The following is a 17700-nucleotide window of genomic DNA, read 5'->3' on the forward strand; positions in this document are numbered from 1 at the left end:
CTGAAACCTCATTCGGCCTCCAGGATGCATCCTCCAGGCGCCTGGCGCACGCCACTGGGCTCGCCTTGTCCTTGGCAGCTGGCGAGCAGCCTTTCCCGGGCCTGAGGACACGTGCCAGCAGCAGCGCAGAACCCCCGGCCCCCGCGGGCCCCTCCGCGGGCCGGAGCAGGATGCGGCCTCGGGGCTCAGGTTTGGGCAGGGGGTGGCAGGGCCAGTCTAGGGCGACAAGCGGCTCGAGGGCGCAGTGCCAGGTGGCCCCCAGAAACACGAGGGCTCAGCGCCCTCCGGGGCTCCGTGGGTCAGGGTGTTGGGGCCACAGGGACAGGACACAAGGGAAAACGCGCCTCACCCGCTGGCAATGCCCCCTGGCCCTGAGCGCTGGCTCAGCAGGGCGCGGAGGCGCGGGGGCGGGGGAGGGGGCAGGAAACCTGTGACCCTGCTCGTCCCGGCCCCGGCACGTGCACCTCTTCTGGGCTCAGGCCTGGCTGGTGCCAGCGGCTACTGGGGGGCACCTGGGAGGGGCCGAGCGGAGGCCGGGGCCGGCTGGGCCTGGGCTGCGGGGAGACAGCTAAGCAGCGCTCAGCCAAATGCAGAGGCGGGCGCGGCCTGTGGGGCGCAGCCAAGGAAAAGGCATGGCGGGCACGGGCCGTCCCTCAGGCCTCAGCCCCCCGGGTGCTCCCGCAGGCGGGTCTGCCCATTGGCTGGGACCCTTTCTTTGGCCAGCCCCAGCTGCTCCTTGCCCAGGAGAGGGGCAGGCTGGCCCGGGCGGGGCCTGTGGCCTCCTTGCTCGGCCTCTGTCACCAGCACCCCAGGGCCATACGGGGGCTCTGCCTGTGTCAGCAGCACCCCGGGGCCATGCGGGGGCTCTGCCTGCATCACCAGCACCCCGGGGCCATGCGGGGGCTCAGCCTGTGTCACCAGCACCCCAGGGCCATGCGGGGGCTCGGCCTCCGTCACCAGCACCCCGGGGCCATGCGGGGGCTTGGCCTCTGTCACCAGCACCCCAGGGCCATGCGGGGGCTCGGCCTCCGTCACCAGCACCCCAGGGCCACACGGGGGCTCTGCCTGTGTCACCAGCACCCCGGGGCCATGCGGGGGCTCTGCCTGTGTCACCAGCACCCCAGGGCCACGTGGGGACTCTCCCTGCGTCACCAGCACCCCAGGGCCACAGGGGGGGCTCTGCCTGCATCACCAGCACCCCGGGGCCATGCGGGGTGTCAGGGAGGCTCCCCCCACTGGAGACAGCAGTGATGTCTGCGCTGACCCCAGCTCCCCACTTGCAGAAGCTACAGGTGTCCTGGTGGGGTTTGGGTGGACGCTCAGGAGGGCGGCAGGGGTTTCTGGAGGGCACGTGCGGACTCTTCTAGAACCAGCCAAAGTGGCGTCGTGCTGCCGCGCCGTTGCTTAGCCCAGCCCTACACCTGCGGGGCCAGGCCCTCCCCGTCCTGCCGATTGGCTCGGCCGCACCACCCCAAAGCCGGCTGCCGCCCCGAGAACTGTCCTGAGAAAAGGAGGGCAGGGACGGCCCTGGGGAGGGAGCCCCTGGTCCCCGTTTGAAAGCCTGGCCGGGGTGGGGTGCTGGAGGTACGACGGGGGGTCTAGGAAGCGGGGGTGGGGCGGGAGCAGCCCTGAGGCCGCCCCCCTCGGGCCACGGCCCCCCTGGACAGTGGCGTCCCCGGGCGCGAGGCTCGGGGTCACCCAGGATCTCAGGCTGAGGACGGCGTTCAAGTCCCTCCTGGGGCTGGCGTGCGCGTCGGGGTTGGGGTGTGCAGCGGGCGCCCCACGCTCCTGGGAGGGCGGGCAGAGCGGGTCCCTGACCTGACCTGGAGGCCAGGCCTGCCGAGGGCAGCTGTCCGGGTGAGGGTTCAGTTTCTCTTTCCCAACACCAGCCCCGTCTCCAACTTCCCTTTTGGGCTGGGGAGGGGGGGTGGGGGGCCCGGCAGGAGCATGCGCCCTGCGGGTGGGAATCAGGGGGGTTTGGAGGGGCAGCGGGGCAGTTCTGGGAGCCGATGAGCCTCCACGTAACGGAAAGCCCCGATCAGGGTCAGTGCCCTCCCCCAAGGCCACACCAGCCACAGGTCCTGTTGCCTGGGAAACGACCCGCCTCTACCACCCACCTGCATGCCAGCCGAGCCCCCTGGGGGTCCTGGGCTCGATTAGAGGGAGGGGAAGACTAGAGCGGGGCCGGGGCCGGGTGGGGCGAGGGTGCTGATGGGGAGGCTGGGATCAGGGTGGGGGGGGTGGGGTGGGGTGGGCTCGGTTGACCTGGGGTTAGGACGAGGGTCCCGCTGGGGTCGGATGGAGATGGGGAGGAAAGCGCTGGGGTGCTCTGCCGGTGAGGGGGGCTAAGGTCAGGATTGGCTGGGCCGGCTGGGCTGGGGTCAGGACCACGGTCAGCACTTGAACCGGCCGGCACTGGCGAGAGCGGGGGCTTGCAGGGGGGGTGTGGGAGGTGCACAGCTTTGACCTGTGTCCTGGGCGCGGGTTCGTGGGGGTCCCGCACTCACACCCGGCGGCCCCCGCGGGCCCGCCCCCGCCCTCCAGGCCCAGGCTTGGGGGGTACCTGCTGAGCTGTGGACAAGGCGCTGGCGAGGCGGCCCCCAGGGAGACTGGAGGGGAGGCCGGGCTGAGGCCCCTGGGAGGCTGCTTCTGCCTTCCGCAGAGCCCGAGGCCGCACAGCCTGGAGGTGGCCGGGAGGCGGCTGCGGCCCGTCCAGGGCCAAGGCCACGGGGCAGGGGCAGGCCCTCTACAGGCCAGAGGCGGGACCTGGGCTCCCACTGGGCCCACGGGCAGGACGTGCCAGGAATCCGGAGCTCCCCAGAGGCCGGCCTGCCCGGGTCCATTAAGGCTGCACCACCCACGGGGCACTTTCTCAACTGGCCACGCCGATGACCTGCTTGTGCGCTCACTGTTCAGATGAGACCACCACAGCAGGGGGAGGCTGGGAAATTGGCTCCAGACATTTTTTTTACTGCGATATGTTAAAGTAAGTTTGACTACAAGCAATGGCATACAACTAAAATAACAGCGGTTTAAGTGAAACAGAAGAGAATCTCCCACTCCCTCGAGCGTCTGTTGGCCTCCGGGGCTGGTCTGGCAGCTACTATCGCCATGGTCCCAGACCCTTCCTGTGTTTTTGCGCCACTCTCCTCAGCAGGATACTGGAGCTCCAGCCATCCTATCTGCATTCCAGAAAGCAGGACAGAGAAAGCAACAAGCAGGTCACGCCTCCTTCTTTAAAAAAACATTGTCGCGGTAACATACATAACATAAAATTTGCCGTTTTAACCTTTTCTTTATCATTTTAACCATTTTTAAGTGCGCCGGTGGCATTCCTGACTTTCACAGCGTGCAGCCATTGCCTGTCTGTTACCAAAACTGCTCCATCACCACAAGCTCTGCCCACTAAGCCCTAACTCCCCGCCGGCCCCTCCCCAGCCCCTGGCCGCGTCCGCCCCACGTCCTGCCCTGTGCACCTGCCCGTTCTAGGCATTCCGTGTGAGTGGGATCGGACAAGAGCTGTCCCTTGCGCCTGGGCTGCGTCACTCAGCGTCACGCCTCCAAGGTCCCTCCACGCGTCACGCCATCAGCCTTTCTGCGGCTGGAGGAAAGTCTCCCACGTGCGCCGCGCCTCGTCCAGCCGGCCATCTGTTGGTGGCCCCCGGGCTGCCCCCACCTTTGGCTGCTGTAAATACAGCTGCTGTGGCCGCTGTTCCGTGAGGAGCGATCCTCACCCCTGCTTTCGACTCCTCGGGGTGTATACCTAGTGCGGAACGGGGGGCCCCGCGCTCTGTGCTGACCTTTCTGAGGAGCTGCCCAGCTCTGTTCCACAGTGGCTGTGCCACTTGACGCGAGGATTCAGCCTCCACGCCCTCACCAGCGCTTGTTACCATCCATTGTGTTTTTTTTAATAATAGCCATCCTAATAGATGTGAAGTGGCCTCTCATTGTGCTTTTTTTAAAGATTTATTTTTTCTCTCCCCTTCCCCGCCCACCCCCCCAGGTGTCTGTCCTCTGTGTCCATTCGCTGTGTGTTCTTCTGTGTCCACTTGCATTCTTGTCAGCGGCACCAGGAATCTGTGTTTCTTTTTGTTGCATCATCTTGCTGTGTCATCTCTCCGTGTGTGCGGTGCCACTCCTGGGCAGGCTGCACTTTCTTTCGCGCTGGGTGGCTCTCCTTACGGGGCGCACTCCTTGCGCATGGGGCTCCCCTACATGGGGGACACCCCTGTGTGGCAGGGCACTCCTTGCGTGCATCAGCACTATGTGCGAGCCGGCTCACCACGCAGGTCAGGAGGCCCGGGGTTTGAACCCTGGACCTCCCATGTGGTAGGCGGACGCTCTATCCATTGAGCCAAATCCGCTTCCCTCATTGTGCTTTTGACTTGCATTTCTGTGGTAATTCACGATGGGTAACGTCTTTTCATGTATTTATTGGCCATTTGTTTTTCTTCTTTGGAGAATATCTATTCAAGTCTGTAGCAGTTTGATATGGCTATGAATTCCAAAAATAGATAAGGAATGATGTCTGTAATCTGGTCTGTACCTGGGCGTGATTAAGTTATAATTAGGGCTTTGATTGGGCCACGTCATTAGGGTGTTGAGTCCCCCGCACCAAGGGGTGCAGACTCACAGCTAAAAGGCTCGGCGAAGGACAGACTGGAGGGGTTTTGATGTTGGAGTTTGATGCTGAAGCCTTAAGCTGGAGCCCCAGGAAGCAAGCTCACAGAGGAAAGAGAAGCCAGCCCCAGGAAGAGAGGAACCCTGAACCCGGGGAGAAGCAAGACCCTGGGAAGAGAGGAACCCTGAACCCGGAGAGAAGCAAGACCCTGGAAGGGAGGAACCCAGGAAGCCTGAACCCTGGCAGACGTTGGCAGCCATTCTGCTCCAAATAGACTTTGGTGAGGGAAGCAACTTATGCTTTATGGCCTGGTATCTGCAAGCTCCTACGCCAAATAAATACCCTTTATAAAAACCAACCCATTTCTGGTATTTTGCATCAGCACCCCTTTGACTGACTAATACAAAGTCCTTTGCCCATTTTCTTAATAGGATCTTTATTTTTGTTGTTGAATAGTAATGAATCTTTATATATTTTGTATATTAAACACCTCTCAGATATATGATTTGCAAATATTTTCTTCCATTTTGTGGGTTATTTCTTCACTCTCTTTATAGTGTCCTTTGAAGCACAAAAGTTTTAAATTTTGATCAAGTCCAATTTATCTATTTTTTTTTCACTTATTGCTCATACTTATGAATTAAAATCTGAATCTGTTGCCAAATCCCAGGTCATGATGATTTTCCCGTTTTCTTCTAAGAGTTTTATGGTTTTTAGCTCTTATATGTCATTGGTCCATTTTGAGTTAACATTTTACATGATATGAGGTAGGGGTCTGTATTAGTCAGCCAAAGGGGTGCCGATGCAAAGAACCAGAAATCTGATGACTTTTATAAAGGGCATTTATTTGGGGTAAAAGCTTACAGTTAGAAGGCCCCGAAGCATCCAAATCAAGGTTGTTTTCTCATCAAAGTCTTTTGCCACGTGGAGAAGCAAGATGGCGGGCGACCTCTCCTGGTCTCTCCTTCCTCCTCCTCTTTGGGCTCCGTGGGCCCAGCTGCATCCAGTCTCCGCTGTGGGCTGGCACCGGGCTCAGCTGCTCTGCTCTCTTCAGCTGCAAACTCTCAGGCCAACGGCTCAGCTCTCCCCAGGGCTCCAGGATCAAAACTGACCAAGTCCTCTCTTCTTCTCGAGTGAGTGTCCCTTTGCATCAGCCACCAAGGGGGCGGGACTCAGCCCTGAGTCACACCCTACTGGCATGGTGGAAGCAAAGCCCTAATCTTTTTTTTTTTTTTTAAATTTAAATATGGACCATTTATTAAATAATAGTATTATATCAATGTTATATATTTCTTGAATTTGATCACCATACTGTGGATATGTTAGAAATGCCCTGTTCTGGAAATATACAATGAAGTACTTAGAAACAAAGGCACGTGATGATTAAAACTTACTCTCAATTGGTTAAGGAAAAAAAGGAAAGATAAAGCAATTGTTCACAATTGGTGATTTGAATGAAAAATATAGTTATTTGACCTATTTTAAACTTTCTGTTAAGTTTGAAAAACTTATTCAAAATAAGAAGTTATCAGCTAATAAGTAAATAAAGAGAACACCAATTTGTCATCAGCCCAGCCTTGCTGGCCAGCAGCTCTCCACCCCACTTGTACCCCAGAACCACATGGAATAACACCTCACTGCTCTTGCAAACCTTCCCCTTGTGGAGAAGAAAGTACCTCTTCTGTGTTGGGGACGTTGGTAATCTTTTTAGAGTGTGCGACGTGGCCCACCACACCCATGTCCAGTGGAAAGACAATCTCGGAGTCGGGCACCACCAGGCAGTCCTCGAGGATGGCATTTTTGTGGACGTTGAAGAGCCGGGTGGCTAGTTCTGCGATGCCATTGCGGGTCCTGTACATGAACAGGCTCATGCGGTCTGCCCGCAGGAGGAAGCACAGCTTCTTCATGACATTGAAGATGCATTTCTCAGCCTGTAAGTTCTCCTGAAAGTCCCGCAGGAGGTCGAAGATGATTTCACTCTCCTCCACACTGGTCAGTGAGTGGTAGTGGCTGAAGTCTACGGCTGCCTCCTTGGCCCCTAGGAGGTCTGAGATGACCTTGGCCCGGTAGCGGAGGTTGTAGTACTGCTTGGCAAAGCCCACATTCGAGTCCAGGAACTTCTCCACCTCCTCCGCTGTGACCTCACCCATGGCCGGGAATTCAGCTGGCTGCTTAGGGAGAGGGGAAGGAGGGCACCCAGGGCTGAGGAGAGCTTCTTCAGTTTTGCAGTCCCTGTAAAAGTGTCAAATCAAGTCAGAATGCCTATCACTCCAATCTGGACTTCTCAGGGTAGCGTCTAAATCTCGCTGAGATGGCCACATAGGAGAGGGAGTGAACTGTGGGGATTAAATCATTAATATTTCCCAAGAGCAAGGATTATGAAGATTAGGATGTCCAGATGCTGCTGGGCCCCCAATGGAGATGATGAGAGCTCTCTTTGTCACCTTGGCCTTCTGACAGCTGATATGGGATTTTTTTTTTTTTTTTGAGGTATTGTGGCCCGGAATTGTACCTCGAATGTGGGAAGTCTGTGCTCAACCACTGACTGAGTCACATCGGCTCCCCTGAGTTGTTTTTTTTTTCCTTTTCTTTTTTTTTTTTTTAATATTTATTTGTTTATTTTTTAAAATTACATTAAAAAAAATATATGAGGTCCCATTCACCCCACCGCCCCCGCCCCCCACTCCCCCCACAGCAACACTCTCTCCCATCATCGTGATACATCCATTGCACCTGGTAAGTTCATCTCTGAGCATCACTGCACCCCATAGTCAATGGTCCACATCATAGCCCAGACTCTCTCACGTTCCATCCAGTGGGCCCTGGGGGGATCTACAGTGTCCCGTAATTGTCCGTGAAGCACGATCCAGGACAACTCCACGTCCCGAAAACGCCTCCACATCTCATCTCTTCCTCCCGTTCCCCACACCCAGCAGCCCCCATGGCTACCGTTCCCACACCCATTCCACATTTTCTCTGTGGACATTGGATTGGTTGTGTCCATTGCACACCTATGTCAAGTGAGCAAAGCCCTAATCTTAACAGGTGATTTAATCCAGACATGTCAGCTCAATCTAATGCATTCAAAGCTATCGCACCCAGAGGAACAGACCCGTTCACAGACATGATCTTTTTCTGGGGGGAGGGGTTCATGAATAATCTAAAACTGCCACAGGGTCCACCTTCGTTCTTCTGCACGGGGTCATCCCGTCTCCCCAGCACCACTTGTTGAGGACCATTCTTTCCCCACTGAACGACTTCGCACCTTTGTCAAGAATCTGTTGGCCAGAGGTCTTGGGCCCCATCCTCTCTTAAGAGGAGTTTTTGTTGTTGTTGTTTCATTTTTTTAAATTTATTATTTTTAATTTATCCCCCCCTTGCCACTTGCTCACTGTCTGCTCTCTGTGTCCATTTGCTGCATGTTCTTCTGTGTCTGCTTGTCTCCCTTTGTTGTGTCATCTTGCTGCACCAGCTCTCCACGGACGTGGGCCATCAGCTCTCTGTGGGCGCGGGCCGGCTTCCCTTCACCAGGAGGCACGAAGTGAACCCAGGGCCTCCCATATGGTAGGCGGGAGCCCAGTCGGTTGAGCCACAGCCACTTCCCAAGAGGAGCTTTTTTGTTTGTTTTATGACAGCTTTATTGAGATCTGATTTAGATATCACACAATGCAGCCATTTAAAGTGTGCAATTCAATGGTTTTTAGTATATTTAGAGCAGTGCAACCATCGCACAATCAATTTCAGAATGTTTTCATCAACCCAAAAAATAAACCCCAAGCCCACTCGCCGTCACTCCCACTCCCCGGGTCCCGCGGTCCTAGGTGAGCTCTAACCTGCCGCCTGCCTCTGCTCATGTGGAGGAATCCGACAACAGGTCTTCTGGGACTGGCCTCATTCACCTGCAAAAGTTTTCAAGGCCCATCCGTGGACCCTGCAGGACTTCGTGCCCTTTCATTGCCTCATATTCCACAGTGGGAGAGACCACGTACATTTACCCATTCACCAGCGGATGATCCTTTAGGTGGTTTGTTGTCGAGCACATTTATTTCATTCTTCTTTAAAACTCACGTGTTATTATGCTGATTATTGTTTCATTCTTTCGTAGGGACACGAAATGCCTGCTTCCCCTCCCGCGAGGTACTTGTGCAGCTTGCTGGAAAGGGTGGGGTGGGATTGGCCAGCAGTCCACCCTGGAAGGTTCCTGTACAGCTCTCAGGGCCCGAGGGGCAGCGGTCGTTGCCCTGCGCACCTGCTCTCCGCACTGTTCTGGGAACCCACATGACTCCCGCGTGCGCGTGCTCAGTGCTGAGCACTTACTAGTCTACGTGCCGCCGACTGCCCTGTGCATTGGCCGGACCCCTGGTGCTGTCCGACCCGTGATAAGCTTTGTGTCCACAGCGTACGGGTGGCCGCTGCCCCACGGCCGTCACGGGACACGTGAGTAAATAAACGGCGTGGCTGCTGCTGGCCTTGGAGCCTTCCGTGGGCGTCCTCGGAGCATCAGAAGGACTCAGGCGCCTTCCGGGGGCCCGGCCCTCCTGCGTTGCCCTGCTCACCCGCGCCCACCCACTCCCACGGTTTCCCAGCATGGCTGTGACCTGGCCCCACAGGGAAGCAACACGTCTCTCAGGGAGAAGGCGGTTTACTGAGCGTGGACAAGCAAGGAAGGGGGGACTCTGCCCCAAGCCCCTGCCAGGGATTTTATAGGCGAAGGAGGGGAAAGAGGAAAACAAGTGTGGCCGCGGGGCGGTGAGGAGTGTGAGCAGTTTGTCCTTCCCGAGCTGTCTCCAGCGCTCACCACGCCCTGGGCCTCCGCGGCTGATGGCACTCAGTTAGAAGTCGAGCTCTGCGCGCCTTCCTCAGCCGAGCAGCCGGAGCTCCAGATGGGGCCCGGGGCTGGCCCTGCCCCCTGCCGGGTGTGCTCGGGACGCGCCTGCTCCTGCAGGCAGGGCCCAGGAGGCCTGTCACCCAGGACGCTCTAGAGGGAGCTCCTGAGTCAGAGGGACAGAAAGCCGGCTCGGGGGGAGGGTTTCGGAGCTGCCTGAGTGAGGACAGCTGAGGAAGCGCATTTCCAAGGTCACCCTCGCAGGCCAGTCCAGGGGGGCACAGCCGCCCTCAGGCTCCAGGACCAAGGCTCAGCGGTTGCCTAGCAACCAGGCCGCCCCCTGGCCTGGATGCCCCCCACCCTCCCCCGGCCCTGAACTGCCCTGCGTCTCCCCATTCCACACCCGAACTGCCGCTGGGCTGCCCACCTCGGAGTGCCCGCGCCCCCCGCGCCCCCAGGGTGACTCCGCGCCACCCCTTCTCCTAGGTCAGTCCTCCTCTGGGGTCTTCCCTCAGCTGAGGCTCGGTCCGTCGGCCCCGCGGCCCCTCGCACCTCACCTTACCTGTGGAAGGCAGGTTGCAGAGTGATTGATTAATGGCAGCCTGAGGTGTTTCCTAGGGGCCTAAGAGGGAAACCTGTTTTACCTGGGGTGTTTTTTCTTGTTGTTGTTGTTTGGGTGTGCCCTCTTTATTTTTTCCATGTTTTCATTTCCTTATTACGGTTTTATTCAATTGTGCTTGCTTTTTCTTTTTAAATGTTTGCTTCTACCTCCAACTCTTAAGTGGACAAGATAGAGTTAGAAATGCTCAAGGCAATGGGAAGCCTCTGGCAGGATTGGTGGCACAGTCGCCATGTCTGACTTTGGTCTCAGTTGCCAGATGGAGACAGCAGCCCAGGAGCGCAAGTGGGTCTCCGCAGACCGCGCGGCCCTCCCCCAGCCCTGTGTGGAGTTGGACTCGGGGTTCCGTCCGTCCCCTTCCTGCTTCCCCGTGTCTGAGTGTGTGCATTCGCTCCGTGTGAACCCAGACTCCGGGGCTCACGGTGTCCGCCCCCCGTCGACGTGACGCTGTCCCGGGAAGTGATGTTAGAATGGATCCCGCTGGGTGGTAAGGAGACTAGGGGTGGGCCCCAGTGACTAGCCTGGGTTCCCCAAAACAGAAAGGGCAGAGCAGCGGGCTCTGAACCCAGCTGGGTCTCCCCCGAGCAGTGGCCCAAGCCGCCCGCAGCCTTCCCAGGGAGCTGTGAGGGGGACGTGTTGGCAGAACGGCGTCCAGGGAACAAGGCGATCCAGGAGAGGGCATGGACAGACAGCCATGCAGAGGGACTTTGGTGAGGTTCTGACAGTTGAAGGGCCCAGGGGAAATGACCTCAGGAGGTGACCTCACTTCCTCGGTGACAGAACTTGGAACCCTGGTAACCAGGCACCCAGATTCCACAGGCAGCCCCTTCCCAGCTCACTTGGCAGGAGACGCTCGAGAGAGCAACATGTTCTCCTGCTGCGTTGCGCGACCCCGAGGCTCCAGCCTCCACCAAAGCGGGAATGAATCCCCTTGCCATCGCTTCCGACATTGGCTCAGGCCTCAGCCACAGAGCCAATGGCCATCGGCACCCAGGAGGCAGCCAGAGGTGACACGGGGTGGTCCAGGGGAGCCTGTTCAGCACAGGCCACTGCTGTGCTCCTCCTGGGCAGCCCCACGTCCATCCTCTTCCCAGGCTGTGGGGGCGTGGACAGGGGGACCACTGCGGGCAGGAGCGGCTGTCAGGGTTGGGGACCCAGAGGGCCTTCCCTGTCCCCTGCCAGGTCACGGGGGGGTGGGAAGAGGCAGCTTGGGGACATCCATGTGGACCATGTCTATCCTGAGCCTCGAGCTCCCCTGTTCTCTCCACCGGGCTTGGGGGAAGGCAGAGCCCACCTGGGCCTGCCCTGGGTCCCGGCCCAATGGAGGGCCAGCTTCCCCTGCGGGGGAGGACAGGCCCCCTGGTGACGCCCATTGGCCCGGCCGCCGGGCACTGTGTTCGCAGAGCTCCACGCAGGTGGTCGGCGAGGAGCTGGAGGAGGGGCTGGTCTACACCGGCTCTCTGAGGAAGGTGATGGTCCATCCGGGCCCCGGCCAGGGCCTGAGCTGGTTCCACGTGAGAGCAGCCGCCGAGTGGGGCCCGAGGCAGCCGGGGAGCACTCCGGGGCCGTGTTCCACCCTGACCCCACCCCCCTGCGCGCTCTTCAGTCTTTCCCACCTGAGTGGCCCCATATCCTGCTTCCCGAGGAACCTGGGACCCCCCAGTCCCCCAGCACACTGCCACTGCACAGACGGGGGAATGTCACTGCTCATGTGGAGAGGGGCAGGAGAGGGTTTTTAGCGCAGAATTCCCATCATGGCCGGCTGGAGGGTGGGCGTGCCGCAGACACGTGCGCGTCGTGCTGCTCTTTGCCAGTCCCCTCCTTGGCCCCATGTCCCCGGCGGCATCTCCGTGACTGTCCTTGCCCATCTGCTCCGAGCCGTCAGCTCTCCTGCTGAGGAGGGTTCTCGCCGTCTCCCAGAACCGCCTCCTTGACCTTCCCGGGTAGGAGCTGGGGCTGCCTCGGCTGCCCAGGATCCCAGGAGGGTGGCGGCTCAGAGCAGCCTTTCGGCCTTCGGGGCTGCTAGAGCTGAAGGTCCTGTCCCGGGGCCCTGCCGGCTCTGCTGCCCTGGACTCCGCCCGCAGGCCCCCAGGCAGTGGTCCTCCCGGCCCCGGCAGAGGCTCCAGGAAAGGGCCGGCCGGGCAGAGGACACGCAGACCTCCCTTTCTCCAGCGAGGGCCAGCTGACCTTGTGGAGGGGCAGCGGCGGGGGACCACCGGCTGTCTTTGGGGGGAGCGTCCCTGCAGCCCCTGGCCCTGGCCCTGGCGTTTCCCTTCCTTGTCCTGAGGTGGGGTCGCGGTGGCCAACGGTATCCCCTTGTTGCTCTGGCCCCGGGATGGTGCAGTCCAGAAGGTGGTCTCCTGACCAGGAGGGTCTGCAGTTGCCCAGGGTCTGCTCAGCCCCTCGGCCCTGCAGGGGCCTTTCTCCCCCAAGGACCCTCCAGGCACCCGCCCTTTCAGGCCAGGGGCCTCGCCTCTCAGGTGTTGGCTCAGCTGCGGTTCTGTGCGGAGGCCGAGGACCTTTCTCCACTAGGCCCACACGGCCCCTCGCAGGACGTCGCTCAGGGCTCGGGGCAGCAGGTGGCCCTGGCCATGCCCGGCTGGGTCCAGGCGCTGCGTCTGACCACACTGCCCCCTCTGTCCCACCCCAGAGGAAGAACGAGGGGGTCCTCGCGAGGGGGGAGAGCCGCGCCGTGCGCACGGTCCAGGCCGGCCGCTGGGAGGACCTGGCGGAGCACCTGGTGCCCGCCTTGCAGGAGGGCGACCTCGGCTACGTCTGCAACTTCCTGGAGACCTACCGCGTGTTCGCCTCCACCGAGCAGGTCCTGGACCGGCTGTTCCACCGGTGAGCGCCCACCCCCACCCGCCCCCTGGGCTGCTGTACCCCCCACGCGCTGGGCGTCTCAGAAACACCACTGCCCCCGCTGGCCTCAGTTTCCTCCTTGGGAAGGGGCGCCCTGAGGACCAGCCCCCAGGGCTGAGTGTAGGACAGACTGGCAGGGTCAGTGGGAAGTGCCGCCCCGAGGGTGCCTCCCCGACAGGGCGGCTGAAGGCGCTGGGCTGCTCCTGGGCAGGACTTCCCTCTCCCCAGGGAAGAGGCTCTCAGCCTCGCCCACTTCGCACCCAGTTTTCTCATTTCTCAGGGAGGTCTGCGAGCCCTTTCGGGCCTCCGACCTTGGTGTGGTCAGAGCACGGATCCCTGTGGGCTGCCAGAGGGCTCCAGGTCTCCCCCAGGTCTGAGGAGGTGCCGCTGGGGGCTCCCCCTTCCCCTGGTAGCCGGCACATGTCTACTCGGTGCACGCGCTCCCTTCGGCACCTGGCTCCATGCAGCGGACTCAGCAGACCAAAGATGCTGCCTTCTGGGGGCCTTTGGAGGGGGGGCCGCCGGCAATAGGCCGAGCCATCTTCAGCATGGGGGACACTCAGCCAGCAGCTGTGACAGCCTCACGGTCTCCCCTAGGTATGGAGGTGACCTCGGTGGGAAGGGTGAGCCTCCTGGACGCCTTGACGTGAAAACGTAGGTGCACCTTGGGTGAGGGCGAGGGGCTCTCGTGCCCAGACCCCATCGTGGGGAGTCGGGTGGTGGGTGTCTGGGTAGGACTGGGCGGGGTCTGGGGCCACGGGTCCTCCGTCCCCTGGAAGGCTGAGTCCAGAGGGCTTCCCCCTCCCCTTGCCAAGGAGTAAGGAAGCGGAGGTGGGGTCCTGGGGCACTGTCTGCACAGGAGGCCAGGGGGCTCATTCCCCAGAGAAGCCCACCCATCCTCCACCCCCTCCCAGGCCCCAGGCCCCCAAACACCACCTCTCGCAGACCCCCTATGGGAGGTGGTGAGCAGCCTGCTGCCAATCTGCCGGGGACCTCAGTCCCGTCGGCCTCCTGCAGGGGTGGAGGGGGGGCAGTGTCCGTGGGAAGGGGAGACACACACGACACCAGGCAGAAGATGAGGCAGCTCCTCGGGGAAACGCTCCTGGGGGGGCCACGAGGGCCCGGGGCGGGAGGACGGGCCCTGCCCCCTCCGCACTCACCCTGTGCTGAAGCACCCACTGTGTGTCAGCACCGGGCCATGGCCAGGCCAGTCAGAGCCCTTGCTGTCCTCGTGGACTTTCTGTGCAGTGGGAGGGCAAGGCCGGCATCTGACCGTGCTGTCCCCTTGCCCTCAGCACCCTCTGCGCCCTGCTGGGCACCTGGATGGACCAGTACTGGGAGGACTTCCTGCAGCCTCCGGACTCTCCCTGCCTCCAGCTGCTGGCGGCCCACGCCAGGGAGCACCTGCCGGGCTCTCGCCTGCAGTTCCGTGTCGTGCTTCTGCTTGCCCGGATGAGACACCCGGAGCCCACGGAGGCAGAGCCAGAGGGTGAGGGGCCCTCGGGGTGGGGGCACGTGAGCTTGTGGGCCGGGGGCCGGGATTGCACCGCAGAGGCAGGAGCCAGCAGAGGCTGCCCTCGGGCTGTGAGCACAGCGGAGCCCCAGACATGTCCCCTGGGAGCCTGCGGTGGGGAGCACTTTCCTGGGCAGGATCTTCCCCTAGAGGTAGTGGGATCTTCTCGGTTTTGGAATGGCACTCGGAGCCATTCATGGTGGGGAAACTGCCTCTTGTCCAGCTCCTTTGTCAGCTCCAGAGCCACCGATGCCTCCAGTGCGACCGCCAGCACCAGTTCCACCCCCTGCGGCCGACACAGGTCCAGAGCCAGAGTCGGCTCCATCACCACCCGGAATGCCAGCTGGCGAGGTGGCGCCAGCACCTGCCGTGCAAATAGAGCGTGACGCATTCTGTGCCGGGGCGCCAGCTCCTGAGCTGCAGGTGGCTCCAGCACCACCACAGCTGCCCCCCGCAGAGATGGGGCCCGTGCCCTCCCTGGAGCGCGACCATCCGACCCGGTCAGCCGGAGCATCTGCTGAGGAGCCGCGGGCAGCTGCAGCACCATCAGGAGCAGGAGCTGCAGAGCCGGGGGCAAGTCTACCTCCACCTGCCTCGCCACCGCTCCACGGATCGGCACTGCCCACTCTCGAGGGAGAGCCTGCTCCTCCAGCAGCAGAAGCGCCGGCTTGTGAGCTAGAAGAGGCCTCGGGGCCACCTGCACTGCCACCTGTGGAGGGAGCGCCAGTGCCCCCTACGGAGGCAGAGCCGGCCCCATCTGCAGGGGCAGCCCCATCCACACCAGCAGTTGGCAAGGGGGAGGCGGTCCCACCGCGACCTCCAGTGCCGCCTGCACAGGTCGCTCCAGTGCCCGCTCTGGAGCTGCAGCCGATTCAGGCTCCTTCAGGAGCAGCGGCTCTCGAGGGGGAGGAAAGTCTGTCGGCAGCACCTGAGCCACGGCCAGAGCTCAGCTCAGCAGCAGGGCAGGCTGCCCCCCCACAGCCTTCCTGCCCCTGGCCCGGGACCTGCGGGGACAGCCTGCATGAGCAGAAGCCTGAGCTCCTGGCCTTCCCTCCTGAGCTGGTGGCAGAGCAGCTGTCGCTCATGGATGCGGTGAGCAGCTGGGCCAGGCCGGGTGGAGCTGGGGGGGACTTCCTCCCAGGACCTGCCGCCCCAGCCTTCCCCACCCTGATCCCCAATCCTGGGATCTGGGTCCAAACCCTGGTCCCCTGCCTGCCTTGTTCCTTGGGTGAGTTTCTTGATCCCAAGCCCGCACTTGCACCTCTGGAGAGGGGACCTAGGACACTAGCCGTCCCTGCCACACACACTGCTGTGACGATGACCCCGGCCAGGGTCCCGAGGACCCACGGGATCTGAGCTGGGGGCGGGCGTGGCCGGCTGACTTGCCCTCCTCCCCAGGAGCTGTTCAAGAAGGTGGTGCCCCACCACTGCCTGGGCTCCATCTGGTCCCAGCGCCACCAGAAGGGCAAGGAGCACGTGGCGCCCACCGTGTGCGCCGTCCTGAGCCAGGTCAACCGCGTGGCCGACTGCGTCATGGCCACCTGCCTCGGGGACCCCAGCATGAAGGCCGCAGACAAGGCCAGGGTGGTGGAGCACTGGATCGAGGTGGCCAGGGTGCGTGCCGGGGCCCTCTCTGGACTCCTGGACCCCCGGCGCTCTGGTGGGCTCTCGGCCTCCGGGCCCTGCCCTGCCTGGAGCACAGCCCTCCTTCCTCCTCACGTCCCCCCAGGCTCTTCCTCAGGTGGAGCTTGGGGGTCCCGCCCTGGGGCCCTGGCTCGCCCTCAGGGGCTCCGTGGGGGTCTCTCATCCAGAGGGGGAGGTCAGCCGAGAGGGCTGGCACGGGAGCAGGGCACGCTCAGACCACCCCTCAAGGCCCATTCTTTCTCCCTCCCCAGGAGTGCCGAACCCTCCGCAACTTCTCCTCAGCCCGTGCCATCCTCTCTGCTCTCGAAAGACATGCGATTGGCCGTCAGAAGAAGACATGGGGGGAAGTTTCCAGGTGGGCAGGCTTCTCTCCAGGGGACGCAGGGAGGACCAGGGGCCCCGCGGGAGGCTGGGCATCACCCAGCAGGGAGCCTGGAGGCCGCGGGACCCGGGCAGGGGCCGGGTGGGCTGGGGCGCCCGGTCTCGCCAGGACCTGAGGTCAGCTGTTGTGTGTCACCACTGGTGCCGGCCGCGGTCAGGCACGGAGTCGAGCCAGATGAGAGCACGTCCAGGGTGTGCTGGCCAGCAGCCCGCTCTGTCCAGGGGACAGGTCCCATGTCAATACCAGCCGCTCGTCAACTAGGATGGGGGTCCCCGCGGTGCCCGCCTGAGAGCTCAGCTCCCAAGCCCACGCTGTCCTGCAGTGCTCGGAGCTGCCCAGTCTCAGCAACACCCCCCCAGGCAGTCCGGGTCCCAGGATCCGGCTACGACCAAGTGGGCTGTCCCCAGGACGCTCCCACCCACTCCCACCTTTCTCCTTCCTTCTTGCCCTCCCCCAGGGACAGCTTCCACCTCTTTCAGACACTGTCTGAGATTTTCTTCACTGAGAGCAACTCCTCCCAGCGCAGCGAGCTGATCTCCCAGGTGAAGAGCAGGCGGGGGGCCAGGGCTCAGCAGGGGGGCTTGTGAGTGTTTCCCTGGGTGTTTCTTTGCAAACGTCCTGTCTGGCCTCTTCTGGAGGAAGATGACAAGGGCTCTGCCTGGTTCGTGGGCAGGTGGGGGGCAGCTGCCGGGCCATAGGCCGGGGTTAGTGCTCGGACGCGGTCAGGGGGGCGCTGGGATGTTCCAGGAGGAGATGATGAACCGGCAGGATTAGAAGTCTCCATCCATGTGGGGATCTCAGACCTGCGCCTTGTTATGAATGGCTTGTGTCCGAGAGCTAGGAGAAGTCTTTGGGAGATGGGGAACCACGGTGGGTCCTTTCTGACTGAAACTAGAAGCTTCCACCTAGAAGACACAGCACATCTTTGATGTCCAGTGCTGCAATGTCCAGCCGTGCAGCTGGAGGACGGGGTGCCCCTGCAGGCAGAACATGCTGAGTGGACCCCCGGCAGGGAGCGCCTGTGTGCGGGCCTCGGGCGGCCTTTGGGTTTTCCGTCCTGTGGGCTGGGGCAGGCAGGATCTGCTCAACTAGGCCTCCCGGGACAGCCCATCCTGCAGCTCCACGGCTGGGGCGACACGAGGCCCCTCGCACACCCACGTGCAGAGGCCGGAAGAAGCGGACAGCTGTTGGCAGTGGCGGGCTCTGGGGCGGCGTCAGCGCAGACGAAGCCTCC

The 17700-nt window shown here is 61.5% G+C and overlaps 2 protein-coding genes and 1 long non-coding RNA gene across 3 annotated transcripts in view; all 3 read left to right on the forward strand.

Moving 5' to 3' along the window:
* The window catches only part of ATRN (attractin), a 301223-nt gene that overhangs the window by 259161 nt on the left and 24362 nt on the right, over nt 1-17700 (forward strand). The gene's annotated exons all lie outside the window — the stretch shown is intronic.
* LOC131275873 (uncharacterized) lies at nt 10907-12760 on the forward strand. Its single transcript, XR_009183347.1, has 3 exons — nt 10907-11072; nt 11469-11534; nt 12716-12760. It is a non-coding gene; the product is annotated as an uncharacterized lncRNA (long non-coding RNA).
* LOC101439197 (ral guanine nucleotide dissociation stimulator-like) lies at nt 12846-17058 on the forward strand. Its single transcript, XM_058287490.2, has 7 exons — nt 12846-12909; nt 13525-13581; nt 14223-14416; nt 14664-15532; nt 15839-16054; nt 16336-16439; nt 16924-17058. The coding sequence occupies exons 3-7, from the start codon at nt 14251-14253 to the stop codon at nt 17051-17053; spliced, it is 1485 nt and encodes a 494-aa protein (XP_058143473.1). The 5' UTR covers nt 12846-12909; nt 13525-13581; nt 14223-14250; the 3' UTR covers nt 17054-17058.

This window comes from Dasypus novemcinctus, chromosome 24 (genome assembly GCF_030445035.2).
Source record: "Dasypus novemcinctus isolate mDasNov1 chromosome 24, mDasNov1.1.hap2, whole genome shotgun sequence".
Lineage (NCBI taxonomy): Eukaryota > Metazoa > Chordata > Mammalia > Cingulata > Dasypodidae > Dasypus > Dasypus novemcinctus.